Source organism: Nipponia nippon, unplaced genomic scaffold, assembly GCF_047370975.1.
Source record: "Nipponia nippon isolate SJK-2023a ecotype South Korea unplaced genomic scaffold, ASM4737097v1 scaffold_32, whole genome shotgun sequence".
NCBI classification, from domain to species: Eukaryota; Metazoa; Chordata; class Aves; order Pelecaniformes; family Threskiornithidae; genus Nipponia; species Nipponia nippon.
In genome coordinates this window covers 3,040,218-3,062,058 of record NW_028262350.1, presented here as the reverse complement: position 1 = coordinate 3,062,058, position 21,841 = coordinate 3,040,218, and the positions used below count along the sequence as shown (strand labels likewise).

At 57.8% G+C, this 21,841-nt stretch overlaps 2 protein-coding genes across 10 annotated transcripts; one reads left to right on the top strand and one right to left on the bottom strand.

The window, feature by feature from the left end:
- Positions 1-1,144: 1,144 nt before the first annotated feature.
- SNX11 (sorting nexin 11) lies at positions 1,145-9,030 on the bottom strand. 6 transcript variants are annotated; one of them, XM_087770342.1, is made up of 7 exons: positions 8,950-9,030; positions 4,976-5,024; positions 4,595-4,681; positions 4,255-4,355; positions 3,911-4,009; positions 3,500-3,712; positions 1,145-2,285 (listed from the first exon to the last, which is right to left on the bottom strand). In XM_087770342.1, exons 2-7 carry the CDS (start codon positions 4,994-4,996, stop codon positions 2,144-2,146), a joined length of 663 nt encoding a protein of 220 aa, XP_087626468.1. In that variant the 5' UTR covers positions 4,997-5,024; positions 8,950-9,030; the 3' UTR covers positions 1,145-2,143. The 6 variants fall into 6 exon arrangements, 5 of the variants coding, with proteins under 5 accessions (XP_087626468.1, XP_087626471.1, XP_087626470.1 ...); XM_087770345.1 differs by lacking the exon at positions 8,950-9,030 and adding an exon at positions 8,011-8,129; XM_087770344.1 differs by lacking the exon at positions 8,950-9,030 and adding an exon at positions 6,535-6,666.
- Positions 9,031-9,312: 282 nt separating this feature from the next.
- CBX1 (chromobox 1) lies at positions 9,313-21,464 on the top strand. Of its 4 annotated transcripts, none has more exons than XR_015707414.1 (6): positions 9,313-9,470; positions 17,468-17,643; positions 18,189-18,366; positions 19,087-19,181; positions 19,858-20,472; positions 21,227-21,464. XR_015707414.1 is itself a non-coding variant. In XM_087769871.1 (6 exons), exons 3-6 carry the CDS (start codon positions 17,504-17,506, stop codon positions 20,000-20,002), a joined length of 558 nt encoding a protein of 185 aa, XP_087625997.1. In that variant the 5' UTR covers positions 9,323-9,470; positions 16,454-16,585; positions 17,468-17,503; the 3' UTR covers positions 20,003-20,243. The 4 variants fall into 4 exon arrangements, 3 of the variants coding, with proteins under 3 accessions (XP_087625999.1, XP_087625997.1, XP_087625998.1); XM_087769871.1 differs by lacking the exon at positions 21,227-21,464 and adding an exon at positions 16,454-16,585 and having other exon boundaries at positions 9,323-9,470; positions 19,858-20,243; XM_087769873.1 differs by lacking the exon at positions 21,227-21,464 and having other exon boundaries at positions 9,322-9,470; positions 17,471-17,643; positions 19,858-20,243.
- Positions 21,465-21,841: the final 377 nt, after the last annotated feature.

The window sequence follows — 21,841 nt, the reverse complement described above, 5'->3', positions numbered from 1 at the left end:
CACGGCACTTGCCTGCAGCCATCAGGCCACCGAGGGGCTGAGCCAGCCCCACGCGTGGCGGAGGGCACTGTCACCCCCCCAGCGCCATTTCCCCCAGCTTCTGCAGCAAAGCAGCCCTGCACGGTGCCACCCAGGCGGGACCCCCACCCCCAGGAGCTCTCTGCAGCCCTGGGGACACGGGGTGACAAGCAGGAGCAGGGCTGTTTCCCCCCCGCCATGGCCAGGTCTGCCTCTGAGTCACTGTTTTCCCGACAGCTTTGCAAAGCTGATCAACGCCACCAAAAATAATTTCTGCCTGGCTCTGAAACGCAGCCAGCAGCGGGGCTGCAGCCCCGAGGGGGAAGGATGGGCACCATGGGGCCTTGCAAGGAGGCAGGAGAGGGGACGGAGCCCTTGCTCCAGCAGCCCCACGGGCTGCCCTGTCCAAATCCGCCTTCCGAGGGAAGCCCCGGGGCCGGCTGGCTGCTGGCGAGGCATCAAGCGAAGGACGCGGCAGTGCCAGGCCAAGCTCGCGGTGCAAACCGTGCCGGGGGACCGCAGGGAGCCGGGGGCAGGATACGGCCGAGGGCGCATTGCCTGCGTGAGGCTGCGCGCAGGCAAAGGCCACGCGTGGGCGAGGGCGCGCGTGGGCGCAGGAGCGGGTCCGTGGGCACAGCTGGCCTCACAGCTGCGCCATTTGGAGCCGCACACTCATGAATATACATGAATATGCATGAGGGGGGGCAGCCAATGGCAGCGGCGCTCCGGCGTGCCAGCAGCTGCCAGCCTTCGCAATGAACTTCTCCTGACATTTTGGCTGTGCCTCGACGGGTTTCCAACCCTCCCTCCCCCTCCCCGATGTGTCCTGGCCCCTGCGTGGGGCTGAGACCCCCCCAGCCAGGCCCAGCACTGCAAAACTCACTCCGGGGCCACGGTGTCCCCTCACCTGTCCTGTCTGTCCCCTGCCACCACCCATGCTGGCCCCAGGGACCTTGCTGCTGCCCAGGGCAGGGTCAGCCCCGATGGTTTCAGCAGCTCCAGCCCCGTGGCGAGAGGTGCAATAACCCCCTCTTTTCCCTAAAGCCATCTACCCGCAATTAGCTCAGCCTCGGCTCAGCTCCCTCCGCCCACGCAGCGAGGACAGACATTGCCAGCAACCAGTAAGTCTCTTCTACTTCATTTTTATTTCAAGTCAGAGCACGTCGGCTCTGCCTTCACCAGTGCTGAGGGTGGGAGGAAAAGGTGCAGGAGAGCACAGGGAGAGGCATCAAGAGTAGTCGGAGCCCGAGCGATGCCAGACGCCGACTCCGAGGCAGCTCCATGCTCCTTCTTTCCGGGCAAACTAGATCCTGGCTGTGAGGGCCCCCATTCCCCACCGTGCATGGCAATCGGTGTGCGAGGAAGGAGCCCATCTGGAAGGGGCATCCCCTCAAAAGGGGCAGGGGAGACAAAGTGCCCCTCCGTGCCTCCCCACCGACTCGTTCCCCTGCCCCACGCTCCCGGGCGGGACCTCATCTCTGTTCGTCCCAGCTGCAGGCAGCCTGTGGGGCGAGCTGTGCCAGGAGGCCCCAGGTGTGGATACGGTATCTGCACCCCATGGGTGGGCTGCGGCTCCGCACAGCTGAGACCACCCTCCCCAGGAGCTGCAGGGCGCGGCTGTTAGCAGGGAAACACAGCCTCCCCTGCCTGCACCACGGAGGGGAACACAGGGGACTAAACTGAAGAGCCCCTGCTCCCAGCCTGCTGCTCCACCAAGGAAAGCTTTCCTCCATCGTGTTGGATGTGAGCCACCGTATCCCTGACCCGGGCCAGGGACATGCCAAGAACACAGAGCCTCACTGGCACTGCCACCTAACGAAGCCCTGCTACTGCTCAAGTCAGAGAGCAAAGGCCATGGGAACAACAAACACAGGTTTCACTAACCACTAGGTCTCTTCTCCAAAGAGAAGAGCGATACGAACACACTGCCTGGGACATCAAGGACAGTCGAGAGTCAGCAGGGAGAGAGCACGTGAGCCCCGGACACCGCAGAGCCCAGGACAAGGCCGTGTTCCCAGTGCAGCCCCAGTCCCGCCAGCCTGGGCATCCCTCTGGCTCAGCAGTGGTCCCTCTTCCAGCAAGGGCTGCAGGTCCCGGGGAAGGCAGGCGAGGTCACTAGAGCCGTTTACTGCATCTCGCGCTGTCCGCCCAAGGGCTCCGCTGGCTCATCCGGACTGTCCGAGTGGGTGTCATCCATGCCGAAGTCGCTCCAGTGCGGAAAGGTCTCCAGGCAGCTTGGACCTTGCGGGCTTCCCAGGCCAGCACAGCTGGAAAGAGAGAACAGGTCAGAGCGGAGAAGGGATCCAGGGAAGATGCAGGGCCCGAGGTGCCTGCGCGTCTCCACGTCAACCGCTGCCTCCTTGGCGCAGCCCCTTCTGCGCAGCAGCGGCTGCTTCCCCTCTGCACAGCCCCGCCACAGCCCTCGGCTTCCCGCCAGCTCAGCCACAGAAGCAGCCGCTCATCCTTGCGCTGAAGCCTGAAGCAGGAAAAGGGGGGGGGGGACGCTGCCACCAGCGAGGGGCAGACGGTGCTGGCAGCTGAGAAGGACGCACGAAGCCACCCTGCCTGGGTACCTACCCCGCCTGCCACAGGACTCGAACACGCAGGTGATGTCTGTGCTTGTTCAGCTTCTTGCAGGGAGCTGCAGCAGTGGCAAATTGAGGATGCCCTCCTCTCCCAGCAGGTCAGCTGCCTCCCCAGGTGCAGAAAACCCTCGACTGGCTGCAGGGAGGGGAGCCACCCCACAGGGAGATGCCCGATTAATTCCCCAGCATGCAGCAAGCACTCTGAAGCTCTGATGGGCATGAGGAATTGCAGAACCCACTCACGCTGCGAGAACGAAGGCAAGACGCACAGAAAGCCTGAGCACTGAAAGCCTCCAAAGGCTCCTCGCTCCCCAGAGATTAAGGGAAGAAAGCAGCTGAAGACCTTTGTAAATCTCAGCTTAAGTTCTTCTGAGAGACTCGAGCTCTTTTCTGCTAAGCCTTGGCCACGGCCAGGACACGTCACCCTCCTGGGTGGCCTGGAGGGCACCACAGGAGACTGCTGGTGACAGCCCAAGACGTCCAGCTCCGATTGCCTGACCCCCAGGAATCCTGCCCCTTCAGCGTGCAGGGCTGGGGAAGATGTGCTCAACTTCACTCCCTCAAACGACTGTAGCAAGGATGGGACAGGGAAGTTCAAAAACATTCAGGGGTCTCTAGAAAGCCTGGCAGCTTCTCTTATTTCACAGCAGAGGCTGTTTGCTCCTGATGAAAGTCCCTTGCACAGGCACCAACCATTTCAAATCAGGCTGTAGCCAAACCCACAGCTGCAAGCACTGACAAGGGGAGGTGCAGACAGCAAGTCACCAGCTGCCTTGCAGCCCTGCTGGGAGCCAGGCCTGCTCCAGCCAGCACAGAGCGGCTCCAGGCACAGCAAGGGAGCTGGGGGCCGCCCCCATGGCAGCACCCCCGGGCCGGTCCTTCCCTGCCTGCGTTACCTGCCGTGCAGGTCTCCTCCCGGCAGCAGCGTGGGGCGGCTCTCTTCCTCCTGCACCCAGCCGCAGTTGGACATGGCGTAGTGCAAGATGGCTTCTGTCACTGTCTGCGAGCCCTGGCCTTGCACGCACGCCTCTATCTCGGGTACCGAGAGCTGGCTCTGCAGGAAAAGGTGCAGCCGGCTGTCGGAGAGCAGGACCACATTCTGCACGACCCTGTGCACAGAGAGAGGACGGTGAGTGAGGCAGGAGCACAGAGCACGCTGAGCCCTGCCCCACCAACGGCTCACGTGCCCCACGCCACGAGGGTGACCATCGACAGCTCTACTTCCACCTCACAGCCAGCATCCCCTAAGCAGGACCCGAGCAGCACGTCCCCTCCCTCCATCCATCCCTCACCAATGCTCTACTCACTTCTCCAGGAACTGCTGCAGCCCCTGTCTCCGCTTCTCGATGAACTCATCCGTGCTGCCCACGAAGAAGGTGGATTTCCCAGGCAGCTCTGGGACAGGCCTGCAGGGACAAAGCAGAGGCAGCAGTTCAGGGTCAGATCGCCCCAGTGCCAGAGCAAGGAGAGACGGGACAGCAGCAGCCAGGACCCTGCTTTGTGCAGAGCTGGATCCCAGGAGTTCAGGTATCCCGTGTTCGTGTCTGGGGTTTCTATCCACATGCGTTCTGAGTTCACGTGGGTCTCCCAGGGCAATGGGAAAGTGTCTGGGTGCAGGAGGGGGAAAGGAGGGAGAACAAGGCATGCTTACACCAAGCCAGCGTTCTTCTGGAGCTGCCTCCTCAGCCACACGAATTCACGGTACCGGCGCCGCACGCATGAGGTCTTAGCAGTAAAGGCCTTGCTGTTGGTCTGCAAAAAAAAAAAAACCACCATGGAAATAATTCACGATTGAGGGGCAGCGAGGCAGAGGAGGGCAGGGTCTCGCCTGCACAGACCCCGGAGCTCAGTGGACTAAGGGATCCACTTGAAGCATTGGGCTTTGGGGAGTGTTGGGGGAGCTGAAAGTGCCTAGAAAACCTGAGTCATGAGCCTCACCTATGGCACAACCGAGCTCTGCGGCTCACCCCTCTCCCTCAGCCACAACTCACATGGAGGAAGATTTTATAATCCACATAGGAGTTCCAGGAGCCTTCGTTCTGCACCCGGGGGTCCTGAACGCGCACCGTGGTCAGCTCCTACGGCACAAACACTGCCTGAGCACAGGGAGGCAGCGCTCGCCGCCCTGTGCCAGCGTCACCCCCGTCGCAGGGCTCAGAGGGGTGCCCAGGGACAGGCACCCAGGACCGCACCGGCTTGTTTGGCCATCCTGCCCCAGCCTTTCCCGTCCCTGTCACCCCTCAGCCCTGCCCCACGGACCCTGCGTTCAGCATCTCTCACACCTCAACACAGCGCTTAGTCAAGACCACCCGCTCCAGCGTGGCCAAACCCCAGCCAGGAACAGACAAAACCCATGTCAGAAAGGGTCTTACTTCCTCTCGGTTCTCCAACATCCTAGAACCAGAGCCCAGCGGGAAACATCTGTACAGAGAAAAAAGGATTTAGCAAGACAAGATCAACGCATCAGGGTCTCCCATGCACTCTGCATCCCCCCAGGCACCTCACACCTCTGTCCCATCCAACCCCCACGTCCACACTCAGCTGCCCGCCCTGATCCTCTCCCCTCAGTCACCACGAAATAAAGAGGATGCATTCAAATCCAGCAGCCCACAGGGGAGAGAGCATCCAGCGTTAATCTCCCACGTGCTCCTGAGGCAACGTGGCCTGTCGGGCTCTTGCTGGGGTGTGCTGGAGAGTGTGCCGTGACCAGAGCCGGAGCCCGCAGCACCTCTTTCCTCCATGGCTCGTCTTCAGGTCACCCCTTGCCCACAGGGAGGCACTGGGATCCTGCAGCCTTCTGGAACAGCACTCAAAAATCCCCAGGTCACAGACAGGTGAGCAGGGCCCCCAGCTCAGATGGGCTGTAACCACCGGAGGACGGGATGGGGCAGCCGGCTGCTCCTGCGAGCTGCCTGCCCCCCTCTCCCACAGCACGTCCCTGCTCCCAGGCAGATAACGGGATCTCTGGGAGAGCCAGATAAAGCCCCGGGAGAGCTTTTTCCCCAGTGTTAGCGAGGAACAGCCTCGTCATTGCACAGCACCAAGACCCCAGGTCCCCACTTTGCTCCTGCAGAGCCAGAACTGGCAATGCAGGAGGGAGACAGGGTGGAAGAGCCCGGCCCACTCCACACACGGGCAGGTGTGCACTGAAATGCCAGCGGAGCCGGTTTGGCTGGGGAGGAGAAAACCCTGCTTTTATCACTGTTTCCATCCCCTACAGGCCTCCCTCTCCCCTTGCTGCCTGCCCAGCACCAGCTCGGCTGTGCCGTCCGAGCAGGGGAAGCAGCCAGCCCACACCAGGACCCCGCTGCCCCTCGCCAGAGGAAACCTGCTTTTCTCCTGCGTAGATCAGACCTGTTCCCCAGCTGCCACCCCAGTAAGTCTCCCATTAGCACGAGATGCAGACACTCCGTTTCTCTCCGGCTCTTTCACAAGTCATCTGAATAAGCAGCAAACTCGGTACCAGATTTCCCCACCTGGCTAGGTTTTGTGTCTGCACTGCGCCCGCTCTCCCTTGCACCCCTCCCTAAGCCCCCCTTCCCCTTCTCCCAGCGGGAGCCGGGGGGCTGACAAGCGTTTGTGAAGCCCTTGGGGAGCCGCAGAGGTGCCTGGTGCCCCCCGTGCCGCCCAGCTTTCCTGGCTCAGCTGCGCCGCGAGCTGCTCGCACGCTCCCATCGCACCAGCCGCTTCCTCCGCCACATCCCTCCGGCGCTCCCAGGTCCTGCTGGACCGTGGCAGCTAATTTGCTGCACCATTATGTGCTCCTGCAGTAATTCCTGTTCTGCAACAACACCATGAACACGGTGCCAGGGCTTGAAGGAAAGAAGGGAGGTGGACAGCGAGATAACCCACACACACACCCAATAAATGCGCAGTGAAACCCCTCCGAGAGAGAGTCCCCCCGCCGCAGACGCACTGTGCAGACACAGACCAGGAATACTCATCAGGGGGAGCTGGAAGACCAAGTGTGTCCCGTGTCCTGATTTCACCTCCTCTGTGGGACTGTTTGCAAGAGGTTTTGGAGCCCCTGCGATGAGCCGGCAGCTCAGGACTTCGCCTGTCACAGCCCAGGCTCCCGAGGGACACGGCTGCCTGATCGCAGAGGCAAAGCAACCCGTCACCTGTTCCCCATTCCTGGAGTCTTGCCTTTTAGGCCATGAGAGTTGCCAAGTGTCAGGCAGCGCTGGAAACCCAGTCTTTATTTATACGCTCAGATGTGAAGCAAAGCTCTTCTGAAGACAGAGCTAATTTTAGCTGGGACAAGGGGAGGGGTTGAGCCACAAACCATGCTTCAAAAATCTGGCTCCACCGGTTTGCAGGTACTTTTTGCAAGACTTCAGCCATCCGATTCCACCCGGAGAGCACAAAAAGCATTAATAACAGTGGAGAAGAGTTTTGGGATAGACAGAGAGAGACCCAGGCCTGCCCCGAGATGTCTCCGAGTAACTGAACTCTTGCTGGAGTTGGGTCAGGCTGCTGCTGTTTCCAATTTGAGCTGTAAGGGGGAGGGCGAGAGGAACCTACCAAAAAAAACCCCACGCTTCAGCGCACGTGATTCTTCCCCTCGGGAAGGAGGGGAGCGAAGGAGCCAAATGTGACATGAGTCACTTTGCTTGGCACGGTAATAAGGGAGCTCCGATCCTCCCCCGTGCTGGGGGCTCCCAGCCAGAACCAGTTCAGCAGTAGAACTTGACCATTATGTTCCCTGGCCTCCCCAGGGGACGCTGCCGCCGTCCCATTGCTTTTAAAGCTCCTTGCTCTGCATAACAGCCCTGCCTAGATTAAAAATGCAGGAGGGAAAAGAGAAAGACTCAGAAATTGCCTAATGGAACAGCAGAGGGTTGCCAGGAAGAGGAATTTAATTTCCCAGCTACTGAAAGGGTGCTCCGAAGAGCAGAGAGACCCGGGGGGGAGATGGCTCTCGGCAGTCAGCGGGGAAAACTGAGATCACAGAGTCCGAGCGCTCACTTCTTTTACCTATGTTTTCATGCAGAGTTGTACCAAGAAACGCCTAATCTTATTTACGCTTTATTTGGAGTTAATTGATCTTAACTTGATAAATCAACTTAAACCCAATAGAGAAAGCAGCTCTGAGTTAGCTTTAAACAGTTACACCAAATCCTCTTTCAGGGCTTTTGCTTAAAGCCTCAGTTTAAGGGGCCCTGGGATACGTGGTTTGGGTTTGGTTTAATCTTCCTCCAATTTGCATTTCAGTGTTTCCAGGGCTCACGCTTTCAACGTCTTCTAGCTAGGACACGAGAGGTGGAAGCCACACAGGAACGCCCCACATCCGTGCTCCGGGAGCCTCAGGACTTTCGCCTGCCCAGGATACGGCGGCCTGGGTGTTTGAGGAGCCACAGACACGGTCGGACTCCGGGTGGATTGCCTCCCCCAGCCCTGTACTCACACTGCCGACGGAGAAAGCGTTAGCTTTTATCTCTTGATTGCTGGCTTTTATCTTCCTTGCTGACTCAGACACATCCTTAGCAGCGGTCTCTACCCCTTGGTAACAGCAGGACCTTTCCTAACCAGCAGACACCAGGGATAGTTTAGCCCAGCTCGGAGCTCCCTCCCGCAGCTCCGTTCCCTGCCCAGCTCCAGGCTGGCCGAGGCTTCGCGTCCGTCCCTGCGGGCACAGCACCGCTCCAGGCGACGTCCAGCCAGACGGGAGCCTCTGAGTTTTGAGGAAAGCCTCCCAGGGGAGCCCCACGGCAGGGAAACGGGGAACGAGCCCCGGTTGTTTCTGCTTTCGCTTGTCACGCTGGGACAGAGCTGACCACAACGGGCACCGGAGAGGAATTTCTGTGGGTTTTCCCATCTGGGGAGCAAAGGGCTCCCCATCCCGACAGGTGCCCCGGATCGGGACCCCCTCGGCCCACTGGAAGGGGGTGTCCCCAGCCGCCCCAACGCCTCAGTGCACCAGCACAAGGGCCGGGCACTAACGGCAGCTCACTCCGGCGGCAGCCGGCTCGGCCGCCCCGTGAGAAGGGGCTGGGGCCCGGCTCGGTCCCGCTGGAAGGCGGCTGGCCTGCTCACCGCGGCCTCGGCCCAGCCCCGCCGGGAGAGGCCGCGGCCGGGGGTGAGGCCCGGCCCAGCCCCGCCGCCCCATCCCCGGGCCCGCCGCCGCCCCGAACGGGCCAAGGATCCTCCATCAGAGGCCGGGCGCCGCGGGGCCCCGGGGATACCCAGCCCTACCGGCGGCGGGACCTCGCACCGGGACGGACGGACGGACGGACGGACGGACGGACGGACGGACGGACGGACGGACGGACGGACGGACGGACGGACGGACGGACGGACGGACGGACGGACCGCCCGCCCCCCCCCCCCCCCCGGGCCCACTCACCTCTTCGCGCAGGCCGTGGCCCCTTTAAGCGGCGCGGCGGCGCGGCGGCCTTATAGCGAGGGCGGTGCTTCCCCTTCCGGCGCGGGGCATGCTGGGAGTTGTAGTCCGTCCCTTCAGGCGGCGGGGCGCGGCCCGGGCCCTTCGGCTGCTGGCGGCCTCCCGGAGGGACCCGGCCACGCCACGCCGCGCTGCGATCCCCACCGGGGCGCCGCGCCTAAACCTAACGGGAACGGCCGCGCCGCGGCGGCGGCGGAGCGGGGGACTACAGCTCCCGGTGTGCCCCGCGGCGAGTGGACTACGACTCCCAGTGCGCCCCGCGGTGCCGGACTACGGCTCCCAGGGTGCCCCGCGGGCCGCGGCGCAGGCGCGGTGCCTGCGGCGGGTACTGGGGCTGGCCGGGCTCTTTTGTTCGAGGGAGGCGGACGGAGAGCGGCCAGGCCCGCGGCGCCACCCGACCCGCCCCGCCCGCCCGCGCCCCGCAGGCCCCTTCCCCTCGGCGACCGTTGGCGGGGCTGTGCAAGGTGAGCGGGGGCCGCGGGGGTGGGGGGCAGCGGGGGGGTGTGGAGGGGCTGAGGGGGGCGGGGGGGAGGGATGCTGGGGAGGAACTGGGCGTTACTGGAGGGGTTCGGGGGGGCGGGGGGAGATGGTGTATAGGGCGGGGAGACGGCGGTTGTGGGGGGTGGGATGCTGGGGGGGTTGGGGTTAGTGGGGGGTGTTTGGGTGGTGGGAGGGGGGGGTAGTGGAGGGGGGTGATGGGGATGGTGGGAGAAGCGTTAGCGGGGGCTTGGGGGGCTGGCAGGGCCGTGCCCCTCAAAGGGGCCGCGGGGGGAGCCGGGTCTCGGAGCGAGGAGGGGCCGGGCCGGGGACAAAGCTGGGCCCGGGGGTTCCTTTGGGGAGGGGGAGAGGGGCGGCGGTGCCGTTGGACAGAGGAGGAAGATGGGGTCTGGGGTGCAAGGAGAGAGCGAGGGGCTGCTGCAGGCGGTCTGGGGAAACGGGGGGGCCTGGGCTGGGATGGGGTGGAAGCGGCCTTTGGGAGAGGAGAGGCTGGAGCAGGTCCCTGCTCGGGGGGGGGCGGGAGTTGGGGGGGGTGGGGGTTTAAGAAGCACGGGGGGCGCCCGTGGGGCGAGGAGAAGGAGAGGGAGGTGTTCCCGGGGGGAGAGCTTCAGGGAAAGGGGGTGGCTGGGAAAGGGGGGGATTCGGGCTCTGGGAGCGGGGAGGGGACGAGTGTCAACTTTTGGCGGGGAGAATGAGCGGGAAGCGGCTCAGCGGGCTGCGGGAGGGCAGGGAGCGGGATGGCAGTCCGTCCCGGGGGCCAGGGCGAGGAGAGCGGCTGGGGAGCAAACTGGGGGGGACGTGGGGCCTTGGGGCTGGGGGAGAGCTCCCCTGCGGAGACCTCGGCGTGGGGCTGGCAGGAGGTGGGAAAGGGAGGTTGTGGCTGGCAGCCTGGAAGCAGGGATGTGCTGGGGAAGGGGGGAGATGCAGCGGGAGCTGGGTTTGGGACGAGTCCCTGCTCACCCACAGTGTGGGGTGGGTGTCGGGGCACCTCCCCGGCAGCGCTGGCTTTCTCCGGCTCCTTTGCTGGGGGAGGAGGTTTGGGAGCTGGGGGAGCTGAGCCACGCGTGGAATGGGAGTTGTAAAGCGTTTGGGAGAAGAGTAGGACTTTCTGGCAAGGGGAGGTGATGGAGCTGAAATGGGATTTATATCTCCAGACAATGAAGCAGCGAAGCTTTGCCGAGGAATTGGCAGATGCGGAGCTGCCCTCGAGCGCAGGGGCTGGCTGAGAGGGCAGCAGCGGGGTTTGGCTCCGGGGTGTGCTGTGAAGCTGACCTGCTCCCATGCAGCACAGAAGAGGAGGTGGCAGGGGCTGGAAACGGCCTGAGTTTGGGTGGGGAGCATTGGGGATGGGGGGCCTGAGCGTGAGGATCCCGGAGATAGGACAGTGCTGTTGGCGTTGATCAATTTGGAAGCAGCAAGCATGTATGTTGTCCCTATAAAACTGACAGATCAAAGTATAAAAGGGCTTTCTGGATGAATAATTACAGTCTCTATCTGTGAAAGATTTTATTAACTAAAAAAAAAAAATAATCCCTTGTGCATTTGAGAGAGGAAGGTGTTTGCGACGGGAATGTTTGGAGTCAACAGTCCCCACTGGGTTTGCGACCCAGGCACGATTTCCTATTAGTGCTTGAGATCCCGGTAGTGAAAATGGTGAGAAACAGATGTGGCTGCTCTAACCCCAAAATGCAAAAGTAACCAGGCGAAGGGCCTGTGAGCGCCAGCGGGCAGCTCCTGGGCGCAGGGCTGCTGGGGGAGATGCCCCCAGATGCGGTCGCTCTGTCCCTAGGGATGAAGGCTGGCAGGGGAAGGGGCTGTAGGGGCCAGGGTTGCTCGTGAAGATGGAGGTGGTGTGGTGTCGGGGGTACTGGGAAGCTGGGAGTCCTGCAGCACTTGGGGCAATGTTTTCTGGTCTTTATACACAAGGGAGAAGAAGAACGCAAATCTCTGCTCTGATTCCATGAGCATTTATCTGATCTAGAGGAGTTCAGAAGTTGTGTCCACTGTCACATAACAAAATTCCTGTCTGCGTGACGGGATTTCTTACCTCAGGCTCTCTTTTTGTCAGCAGGGAGGTAATGTTCCTACTGTTGCATATGTGTTTCTCTTAAATCCAGAGGTGCGTTCTCTCTTGGATTGTGAATTTAACTGGAAATGATGTGGCTGAGCTTGAAGGTTGTGGCTTTTCTTTAGTTTGGTCTCCGCTCAAAGGCTTGAGCTTTCACTCAAACTTTCCAGAAATGTTTTCTGCTGTTTTCAGGTTCTGGAGAGTGGAAGACTTAGCATGCTTGTTCCCACTTCAAAAGAAAGATGCCTGCTGCCTTTCCCTGGCGCATGTGGAATAAACTTGGCGTGCTCATAAGTCTTTAAAGAGATGAGTGATCCCAGCCAAGTTTGAGAAAGGCAGGAGGAGGAAATGTTTTAAGTTTAAAACTCATTAATGCTGAGCTGAACTGTTAATCCCTTAAGATGCAGCTAATGGAACTAGTCTGTACTCAAATTAAACCTCTGGGTCTCCACATTTTTCTTCTTAGGCTGGTCTTCCTTTCCTTTGTTAAACTTTCTACTGGAAAGATTAGCGCCAGGCATCATGGAAGGGTATTAGGTAGAGCTTCATGATCTTCCAAAGAAAGTGTCCCAGCCAGCAGGGCTGAGTGTATTTGTATTTGTCTGGTAGGGGTTTCACTACCTGGATGCTGTTCTCCAGATCTCATGATACCAGCATCTGCTTTGCTCTGATCTGCCGCGACAATGCGCTGTCAGCGCTGGCTCTTGCTCCTCCGCCTGCTCCTCCTGCCCCAATAACGCAGGCTTTTGTACACACCTTCGTGCTGGGCCTCTTTCTTCATGGCCTTTTACTGGAGTTTGAATTCTTTTCAAGTGGCTTAGGTGTGTCCTGGATCCTTTTCCTCTTAGCTGCAGACCAAGAAGTTATTCTTTCGGTCTCTCTCTGTTCTGCTTTCCTCCTCACAAAGGATTTCAGCTTTGCCTTGAGCATTAGGTAAGAAGCAGCAAATGAAAATGGAAAGATTTGGCATAGGCCCGTCCTGAATTTTGTCTTGAAATCATATTTTCCATTATAAGCCAATTTTTTTCACACATTAAATATAGAAAATTGAAGCTGAATTTTAGGAAACAGGAACAGCTGATGTGATCTCTCTTGGGCAGGAGTCATCTAGCCCCAAATTCTATAGACATGAGCAGTCTCCCCAGGAATGTAATAGAGTTGTCTGCCCTCCCCAAAAGTGCCCAGGCAAAATGAAATGGCTTCGTTCTGCACCTCTGCACGTAGGAACTCGGTGTGAGTGAAATGTGTTTATTTGAAAGCGCTGGAGATGAGGGAGCAGAGTGTGGGGTAAGTCTTCCCTGCGCTGCCTTTCCGAGTCGATGGGGAGCGTTCAACCTCTCCCCCTTCCTCCAGAGACCAGAAACCAGCCAGTGCTTTGGGTGGCTGTGGTTTGTTTTTAATAACTAAAATTGGAGGGTTTGGCTGTTCCCAGTCGCAGAAGGCTGAAATCTTTGTGGAGCACTCTGTTCCACGGCGGCATTCCTGACGAGGAGGAAGAGGGTGTGGGGAGCAGCTCAGATGCTTTGCAGATAAAGCCACACGCCGAGTCCGTACCCCCCGGGGGGGCTGAAGTCCCTTTCTCACACTGGAGCTGCGTTTTTGACTGCAGTGCAGCGAGAGGCCTGTGCAGCAGCTTGTCTCTGTGCTGCTGGCTCGAACGCTAAAATCTGTACCGTGCCTAGCAGCAGGCGCTGTGAACCATGGCTTGGCCTCATCCGCCCGGAGCACCTTTCTGGCTTACAGGCTCTTGAGGCAAAACCAGACGTTGTCCCTGCCGCAGGGATGGATGCCGAGGGGATGGATTGTCAGCTGGGTGCCAGCCCCGTGCCTGCGTGGGAGCAGACATCTTGAGAACCCACAGAGGCAGAGCAGGTCTGTGCAAGGGGGTGACACTGGTGCTCTGGTGTAAATGCAGAAACAGGGAAACGTCTGCTGAAAGGAACAGGCCCCGAGCAAGTGGGGACTTTGGAGAGGTTGCTGCCTGCCGTCCGCTTTAGGTATGGTCGCTGCAGCCCTTTGCACTGGTATATTTGTCCCTCCCCTTGGCAAGCTCTTTCTCAAAGTGCTCCTGGCCCTGGATTTGCATCTTCTCTGCCCAGCGCTTACCACAATAAAATGATGGATCCGCAGTGTTGCATTGCTTGCATTGCTCTGTTGCCTCTCTCTTTTTCCCTTTCCACACCTACCTGTCCTACACACCACCTCCAGTTTTAGCATCTCCCCTCTGAGCTCATCTTGGCCAGACTCTACCGTTAGACTCTTTGATCTGGTTACCTCCTTAGGAAGCCGCTCAAGCGGCCTGGCAATCCAGCTGGGCATCCTTAGGTGCCTTAAAAACAAGTCCATCTCCAGGCAATAACCACAGCGCTTTTGAGTAAAATCCTTTCAGCTGCAGCTGAACAGAATTCCCTGCTGAGAGAGGGGAAGCCCGAGATCTCGCCCCTTCAGGCCATCTCGGAGTTTATTTGCTGGTCGTAGTCGGAGCTGCGACAGCACCTTCTTGGGAATCTCCTCTACCGTGGCGTGCTCGGCTCTGGCCCCCTTCTCTGGCGGCCACGCGGTGCCAGAGGAAGAGGACGGAGGGGAGGAAGGCTGTCCTGCGCGGGAGGAAGGAACTGCCTGAAGAATTCCAGAGTGAAACACGATCTCTCGGCTTCCTGCTGCAGCGCTGGCTCCTGCTCGGGGATTAGATGCTGGCGGTGGGTCGGAGGCTTTACATTGTTGTATTGCACACCAGCTGAGGCGGTGCCAGGCAGCCTGGCCTCCTCCTCGCCGAGTCCGCAGGCGACCGGGAGCCTTGCTGCTTTGGGTTTGCCTCCGTCTGGCGTCTGATTGAAGATGCTGTCAGTGTATTTCAGCCCCGGAGTTGAGGAGGGAAAAGCCTTTCTGATGCATGTTCTTGTACGGCTCTGTTTTAGTGGGCTGTTTCCAGGTGGTTGGATTTTTCCCACACACATGCATTGAATAGGGCAATAAAACTTCAACCTTGGAGGGCTGGGTGTCCTCTGGCATTGAATAAAGGATCCATGGGGGAAGCACTGCCTGTCTGTGGGAATATCCCTGCCACCACCTCTGCTGCTGGTCTGTATGGGGCAGAGAACTTCTCACTTCATTTAACACTTAGAGGGGGTTTAGTTTTCACCTTTGGCGGACACTGGAGCTCTGCAAGCACAGCGTGGCGTGTGCAGTAGCAGAATAAGCTCATCCCTTGTCCCTGTCTGCTCTGCAGCCTGATGTTCAGGTGCCGACCCCGCTTCCAAGACCACCCGTTAAAAGAAAAGCAGGGGAGATGTTTAGTGCTAAACAAGAGCAGAAGGCTTGTGATGCAGAGCCTGGGCTCTGAGACCCCCCTGACTTGCTCAGTGACCACCAAACACCCCAAGATGGTGGCAGCCACTTTGGCCTGGCTTTTATGGCCAGACCTCTGCCTGGATCGTGAGCAGCCCCAATGCTGGGTGCCGTGGTGGGGGGAAGGTGTTCATTCCTCCTTCTACCCCGACGTTGCCATCGAGCGAGGAGGCTGTGGTCGCCTGGCGGCTGGTGCCTGCAGGGATGGAGGGTAAAGGGAAGATGTCTGTGTGCTAGCAAGCACGGCCGGAGGCCGAGCGCCCTGCGGAGCAAGAGCCCAGGCACTGGCACAGCTTGTATCCCAAGGTCAGGTTGAAAGCAGCAGTGCAATAGCGGGGTCCAAAGTAGAAACACGTTGGTCTGGCGCCTGCCAAGCAGAGAAGTGCTGCTTTCTCCCTCTGTGCTCTTCCGCACTCCTCGGCTGCCCTCGAGCCCTGTCTGTGAGATAGCGGCAGAGATGGGGTGGTCTGGAGCGTGCCGGCTCGGCTGTGCTCCCTCCCGTCCTCCCTGCTGTGGCTTCTGGTCTGAACTGGCGGTACGGCTTTGAGCTTTCTGGGACCTGTTTTTTAGCCTTCTCCTTTGAAGGATACTTGTGCACAAGGGAGCTCATCCAGCTGTACCCCGAGAGCCGAGACTGTTGCTGAACTCTGACATCTCCAGTGTAAATCTGCAGGATTTTTGTTTTACCATATAAACCAGCCCCAGTTTCCATAGATTTTGCTCGCTGAAATTTATTCTCCACGATTCAAGATAACCTGAGTGGCAAAACTGAAGTTTCCAGGCAGGTAATGTTTGACCTGCTTGCCAGTCATTTTGCTTGGCAGAAAATATGTATTTTACTGGAAAAAAAAAAAAAAAAAAAAAGAAGTCGTGTTGTGAAAGCTCCCCGGGCAACTGTTCAGCAGGGTGGGGTTTGGGGAGGCTGAGGTACAGAGTTGGTTTCAGGCGGTCCGGGTCCTGTCGCCAGCTTTGCCAGTGGCTCTCCGTGACGGCGTAGCTGCTTATCGGAGATAACAGATGGGGAGAGTTGGAACCTCCTGACCCTTTGCTCGGCCTAAATCAGTGCAACTTGTTCAGCGCGCTCGGCTGGCTGCGCAGGCTTCTTTGGAGCAGAGGCTGGTGACGAGGTCAGGGTACTAGAGGGCTCTCTATTTTTCCTTAACCTAAGGAAAAAAGCCCTTCCCGCGTCCCCTTCCTGCACGAGCAGATGCTCCGTTGGCGTCTCCCCTCGCGGGGCTGTGTAGTGGCTCAGGATCTTGTCTGTGGGGCTGGGACCTGTCGGTGTAACTGGTACCAGCCAAGAAGTGGCTGGAGAGCATTTGCAAGGACTGTGGGGGGTCTTTTTAGCAGAGCCACCTGCTCCACAGCAGGGACGCAGGGCAGGGACGAGCTGGACGGCCATCCCTGGCCGTGGCGGGGAGAGACTGACCCTGGATCTGCCTGGCTGCGGTGCTCTTACTGGTCCGAGCTGGGTTTCAGCAGGGAAGTGGGGCCTCTCTGTGGTTTTTGGCTTTCTGAGGTGTTTCGTTTCAGGCTGGGGAAGCGCCCGGCGTGTTGGCAGGGCTGCTTCTCCTCTGCAGTCCCCCCGCGTGAGTGGAAAGCGGAGAGCTGCGCCGAGGGCCACCCCGTCACTCGCTACTGCGGCGGCATTTACGTTTACGGCAGGTAGCCTTGGGCTGCGTCCTGCGGCCTTTGCGGCAGGTAGCCTTGGGCTGTGACGGGCCAGAGTGTTCTAGCTCCGCATCGCTTCTGCCACTTCCCAGCAAGCACTGGATATATATGCAGGAATTTTTGACTGTCTAAACTGCTCTGGAAAATAAGGAGAAGAAAAAAATTGTGGGTTGGTGAGTTAGAGAAATATCCCAGAGCGCACATCCATGAACCAGCAAAGAAATTAATATGGGGAGCTTGGTATCAGGGACCGTGATTTGTATTTAACTTGGATTAACTATTTATTAACTTTTAGTTAATATCAGCAGTGCGCTGGCTCCCTCCCGCTGCTGTACAGCTCTGCAGATGCTTTCTGCAGCTCCAGGCAGGGTTGAACCAAGCTGAAGGGCAGGCCAGCGAGGTGAGGAAACGGGAGAGAACAGGTTGAGGGGGAACACGCGGGACTCGGCAGAGGGAGGACGAGGTGTGGAGCAGCTGACGTAGGACGCTGCTTCACTGGAGGTCGGAGGGCAACACGTGGGAGCAGCGAGGTCGAGACATGGTGTGCTGAAAACAGGGACAAAGCACGGGTGGAATCGGGCAGAGTCTTGATGGAATTGGTGAAATAAGGTGCTGGGGAGACAAAAAGGCCAAAGCTGTGTCTCAAAAAGGCATCGTGTCAATGCAGCAGCTCCTGCTGGAGATTCCTGTTTGCCTTTTCAGCTGACAGGACCATCCTGGCCCATCTCTTCGTGTGTTACCTACTTTTTACGTGCCTATTTTCTTCAAAGCAGCTTTCCTGCGCTGTGCTTCGCCTCTGTGTATCCAGTACGTTTGCTGCCCGGCAAAGGCAAACCTGACCTTGACACAGACGTGCGGTTCTCTCTCCTCTTTTAGCAGCGTCGCCCGTAAGCTGAAAAACTGGCCAGCACAATGGGAAAAAAACAGAACAAGAAGAAAGTGGAAGAGGTCTTAGAGGAAGAGGAGGAGGAGTATGTGGTGGAGAAGGTCCTGGATCGGCGAGTGGTAAAGGGCAAGGTGGAATACCTGCTGAAGTGGAAAGGCTTCTCGGAGTAAGTGCCTCCCTGCCTGCTGCTGCGGAGTGGGTGCTGGGCTGCTCTGGCGCGAGCCTCTCTTCTGCCTTTGGCTCCCGAAGCCTCTCCGGGCCGGTGGCTCAGTCTCCCTGCGCCTCTCCTTGTCTGTGAAATGGAGCTAACAGGCCAAGGGCAGGCGTGATGATAAAATCGGCAGTGCTAAACACCTCGAGCACTAATCAGGGCGATGAGAGCACAGCCTAGGTGAGAAAGTCCCGTTTCTGTCTTGCAGACAGGCTGTGCAGTGCCCTGGTGGGGCTTCCCCCCCCTTTAACCTAGCGTGAAACAAGCAGCTGGATAAAATGAATTGCATTTCTCTCCTGAGAAGGGAAATAACTGCCCTGCCCTCTGGCATCCCTGCCTGGGCCAGAGCAGGGTCCTGTTTCACGGGGCGAGGACACCCTCATCCAGGCTGCTGCTTCTCTCAGCATCTCTGCATGACCTGGTGTCCAGGATTTTTCTTGGCAGGGAAAGCTGCAGCAAGCTGCCCATATGTAAAACTCGGCTGTTGTCTTTGATTGCAGTGAAGATAACACATGGGAGCCAGAGGAGAACCTCGACTGCCCAGACCTCATTGCAGAGTTCCTTCAGTCCCAGAAAACCGCACATGAGAGCGAGAAGTCTGAGGGAAGCAAGCGCAAAGCAGAGTCTGACACGGAGGATAAAGGGGAGGAAAGCAAACCAAAGAAGAAGAAGGAGGAGGTGAGGCAGGGTGGGGTTTCTGTGCTCGCCTCCCTACCCTTGCGTTTGGCATGGTGGCTAGCAGCTAGAGCAGCCACGCTCCGAAACCTCAGTCAAACTATTCTCCTGCACGGAGGGGAAAATATTGCACTTCAACGAGACACAGCTGAAGTGCTTTTGAAAAGCTGTAGCTTTCGGAAGGAGGCATGAGCTGTTGTCAATCCAGAGCCAGTTGTAGTGCTAAATTGAAAGGCCAATTCTTGAACCAAAAGAGTACGGAGCCCCAGCTTCTCCTGAAGAACTGCACAAGGGGTGAAACAGGAGGCAGGGGTTGCCTGTTGCCCCTTCAAGATGGGGAACGAGGTGGAGCAGAGAGCCACCTGCTCAGGGTGCTCATAGCTGCTTGGAAAAGGGACAGTAAAAAGGCTCTGCAGTCTGGTTTTCATCCCAGGAGCTGCTGAATCTTGGCCAGCATAAGAGTTTGACCAGTAGGGCCTTGGAAATCGGGTCCTCTGCTTGCAGCATGAGCAGGGCACTCCGCTGTGCTGCCCTGGGTCACCCCAGTGCAATGGGCTTTCACCAGAGCGATCTTCTCAGTTGCCCGCTGGCCTCAGTCATTATAGTCGGAGCATCTGATACGCAGAGCCTTTCTGAACAGCCACCAGTGTGTCCTGGTGACCAGAAGCAGGGCAGTGGCCATTACCCTGGTGATGCTACAAGTGGAAACTTGTCTCTTTTCAGTCGGAGAAACCGCGAGGCTTTGCCCGAGGATTTGAGCCAGAGCGAATCATTGGTGCCACGGATTCCAGCGGGGAGCTCATGTTCCTGATGAAGTGGTGAGTGTGTCTTTGTGTCTGTCACTTCTTCACTTATTCTGTGCCAGAGAGGGAAGGACCTGCGCCTGGGGAGTCCCTGCTACCTGGCATGAAATCTCTCGCGATGGCGCTGCTGCCTGAGGTGACCCTCTGCGCTGAGGCTAACGTGGATGTGAAACGAGCAGGTAGGGCCCTTGGGATTGTGTGGCTCTTAAGATGTCCCCCCACAGCAGGCGCGAGCTTGGGGAGAGAGAGGGGCATGGTGTCATGGCGTGGGCTGCAGTTTCGGAAGGCTGCACCCAGAGGAGAGCCGTGACGATGACCGTGTCCCCTTCAGCTGTAGTGACACAGGGCTTGTCGCTGGCGCAGGTGGGAGCCAAACCAGTCAGGCGTAGGTGTGGGAGCCATTTGCTTTTGCACCGTCTCAGAAGTACGGAGTGGCTGGGGGCAGGGCCGCAGCTTTGATTCGCCTTCTCTCCCCGTCCCCGACAACGTGGAGCTGAACTCATGCCTGAATTTTTCCTGGGCTCACGTGCTGCTTCTCCCTGCTCCAGAGCCACTCGGGAAGGGGTCGCTTGGATCCCCCGAGCAGCTCGGGGGCTCCGTTTACCTGCCGCTTCTTGATTTTTCTCCGGTCTCCACTTCTTCCGCCTCCCCTCCGCAGCCCCCTAACTTGCACCTCTGCTCTGGCCTGTAGGAAGAACTCTGACGAGGCCGACCTGGTCCCTGCCAAGGAAGCCAACATCAAGTGCCCCCAGGTGGTCATCTCGTTCTATGAGGAGAGGTTGACATGGCATTCCTACCCCTCAGAGGACGATGACAAGAAAGAGGACAAGAACTAACCCCTGGCACCCGCTCTTGGCCAGCCTTTGTATAAAGATCTGAACTGTGGGTTTGAGCAAGAGGGAGAGAACACAGCTCTGCTCGGTTGGGAGCGTAGAGATGGCTGGAGAAGATGCCCTTTGAAGAGACCAGTATGGTTTCTGTGCCCTGCAGCTGCTCAACTGCTTTATGCAGCTTCATGCTGTGTACAGATTCAAACCAGCCCGGCTCAATTTGGTGGGGGGAGGGAAGGGCAGGGGGATGCTGGGGGTGTTGGGGGGAGAATTGGGGTGTTTGTTTCAAGGCTGTCTATTTTGCAGCTTGTGGGAGAGGAAGCAAAGCCCCTTCCATGAAGGACTATCACTGGTGAGGGGTGGGCTGGGGAAAGGGAGTGCAGATGGATACTGCTTATTCTTCAAAGACCATCTCAGCAACCCACAGCCTTCTTCCCAATAGTGTTAACTCTGCATTTTTACGGCGTAGCATGTGTGTAGGTTTTTTGTTTGGTTTTTTTTTTTTTCTTTTGCTATTTACTGGTGTATTGGTTTGAGGGGCTGGGGGGAGGGATGTGGGGAAATTGGTCTCTTGTTTAATTGGGGAGGGAGGGAGATGAGGCCTGGTGACAATGTTCCAGATCATTTCCAGATCTTTTTTAGAACCTGAATTCACAAAAGGAAAAAAATAAAGGGGCGGGGGGGAAGAGCCCAGTATTGATGACAGAACTAGGGAGACAGGGACACTGACATGAGACTGAAACTGTGAATGTCCAAATCTCTGGAGCCAAGATCCTCAAAACCCTGCGAGCAATTTTTAGGGGGGGTGGGAGGGGTAAGGGGGGACTTGTGAAAATGCAAACTTGTGATTCGTATTGTCCTGAAGCAGAACTGCCAGTTACTGACACATGCATTGTATGTGGGAGGGTGGGGTGCGGGGCGGGAATGAATTTTAACCCTTTAAAAGCCTTCCTACCCTTCTTTCCGTTACAAGGTGCTATTTCTCAAAATTGCGGGGGGAGAGAGACTTCTGACTACTTGTTCCTTTTCTCACCTGAATTTGACTGTCCAGCCAGCAGCATTGGGAACCCTTTAGTTGTGGGAGGGAGAGGAAATCAACAGCAGCACAAGAAAAAAATCAATTCCATATTCTCCCATAACAAGTGATTGTTTGTAGGAGGCCAGGCGGTGGTGCTGGAGCCAGATGTGTGACCCTGAATCTTCTGAGGTTTTTTTTTTTTTTTTAATCAGATTTATTACAAATACTGAACTATTTAATGTCTGGAGTCATGAGCCCCACCAGACTCCTGGCACCTCCTTGTAGGGTGGTATGTATCTAGACTTGCATTGTACAAACCTTTTTTTAAAAGCATGTGTTTAGGTTTCTGTGAAAACGTTGTTTAAATGTAAAGTACGTGTTTGGATTTTAACTTCATACCAAGCTCTGTCAGTTTTTTGTCTCAATAAAATTTTAGATTTATAATCCTGATTTTTTTTTTCTCTACCTTGCTCCTTCCTCCAGCTCGTTGTGCATGAGATGAGTGACGAGGTGTAGAGCAGGTCACGGAGGGAAGTTAGCCTGCGGTTGCGGTTCTCTCTGAGCAAGGTTAGCTCTGATGCAGCCCAGGTTAGCCGGTGGCTCCGATCTGGGTGTCGACAGCAGCAGGAGCTTTGGAGCAGCTGACAGCAGGTTCTGATTTGTGTTGACTTCCATCTGGAGAAGAAAAGTGTCGTAGAGGTTAGTATCCAGAGGCCTGAGTCGACTCTTGCCCCTGGAGACAAGAGGACTAGCTATGATTCGGGACCTCGTTTGATGTAGCAAGATGCTGCTTGAGCCGAGAGCGCGTGCTGCCTGTGTTCCTAGCC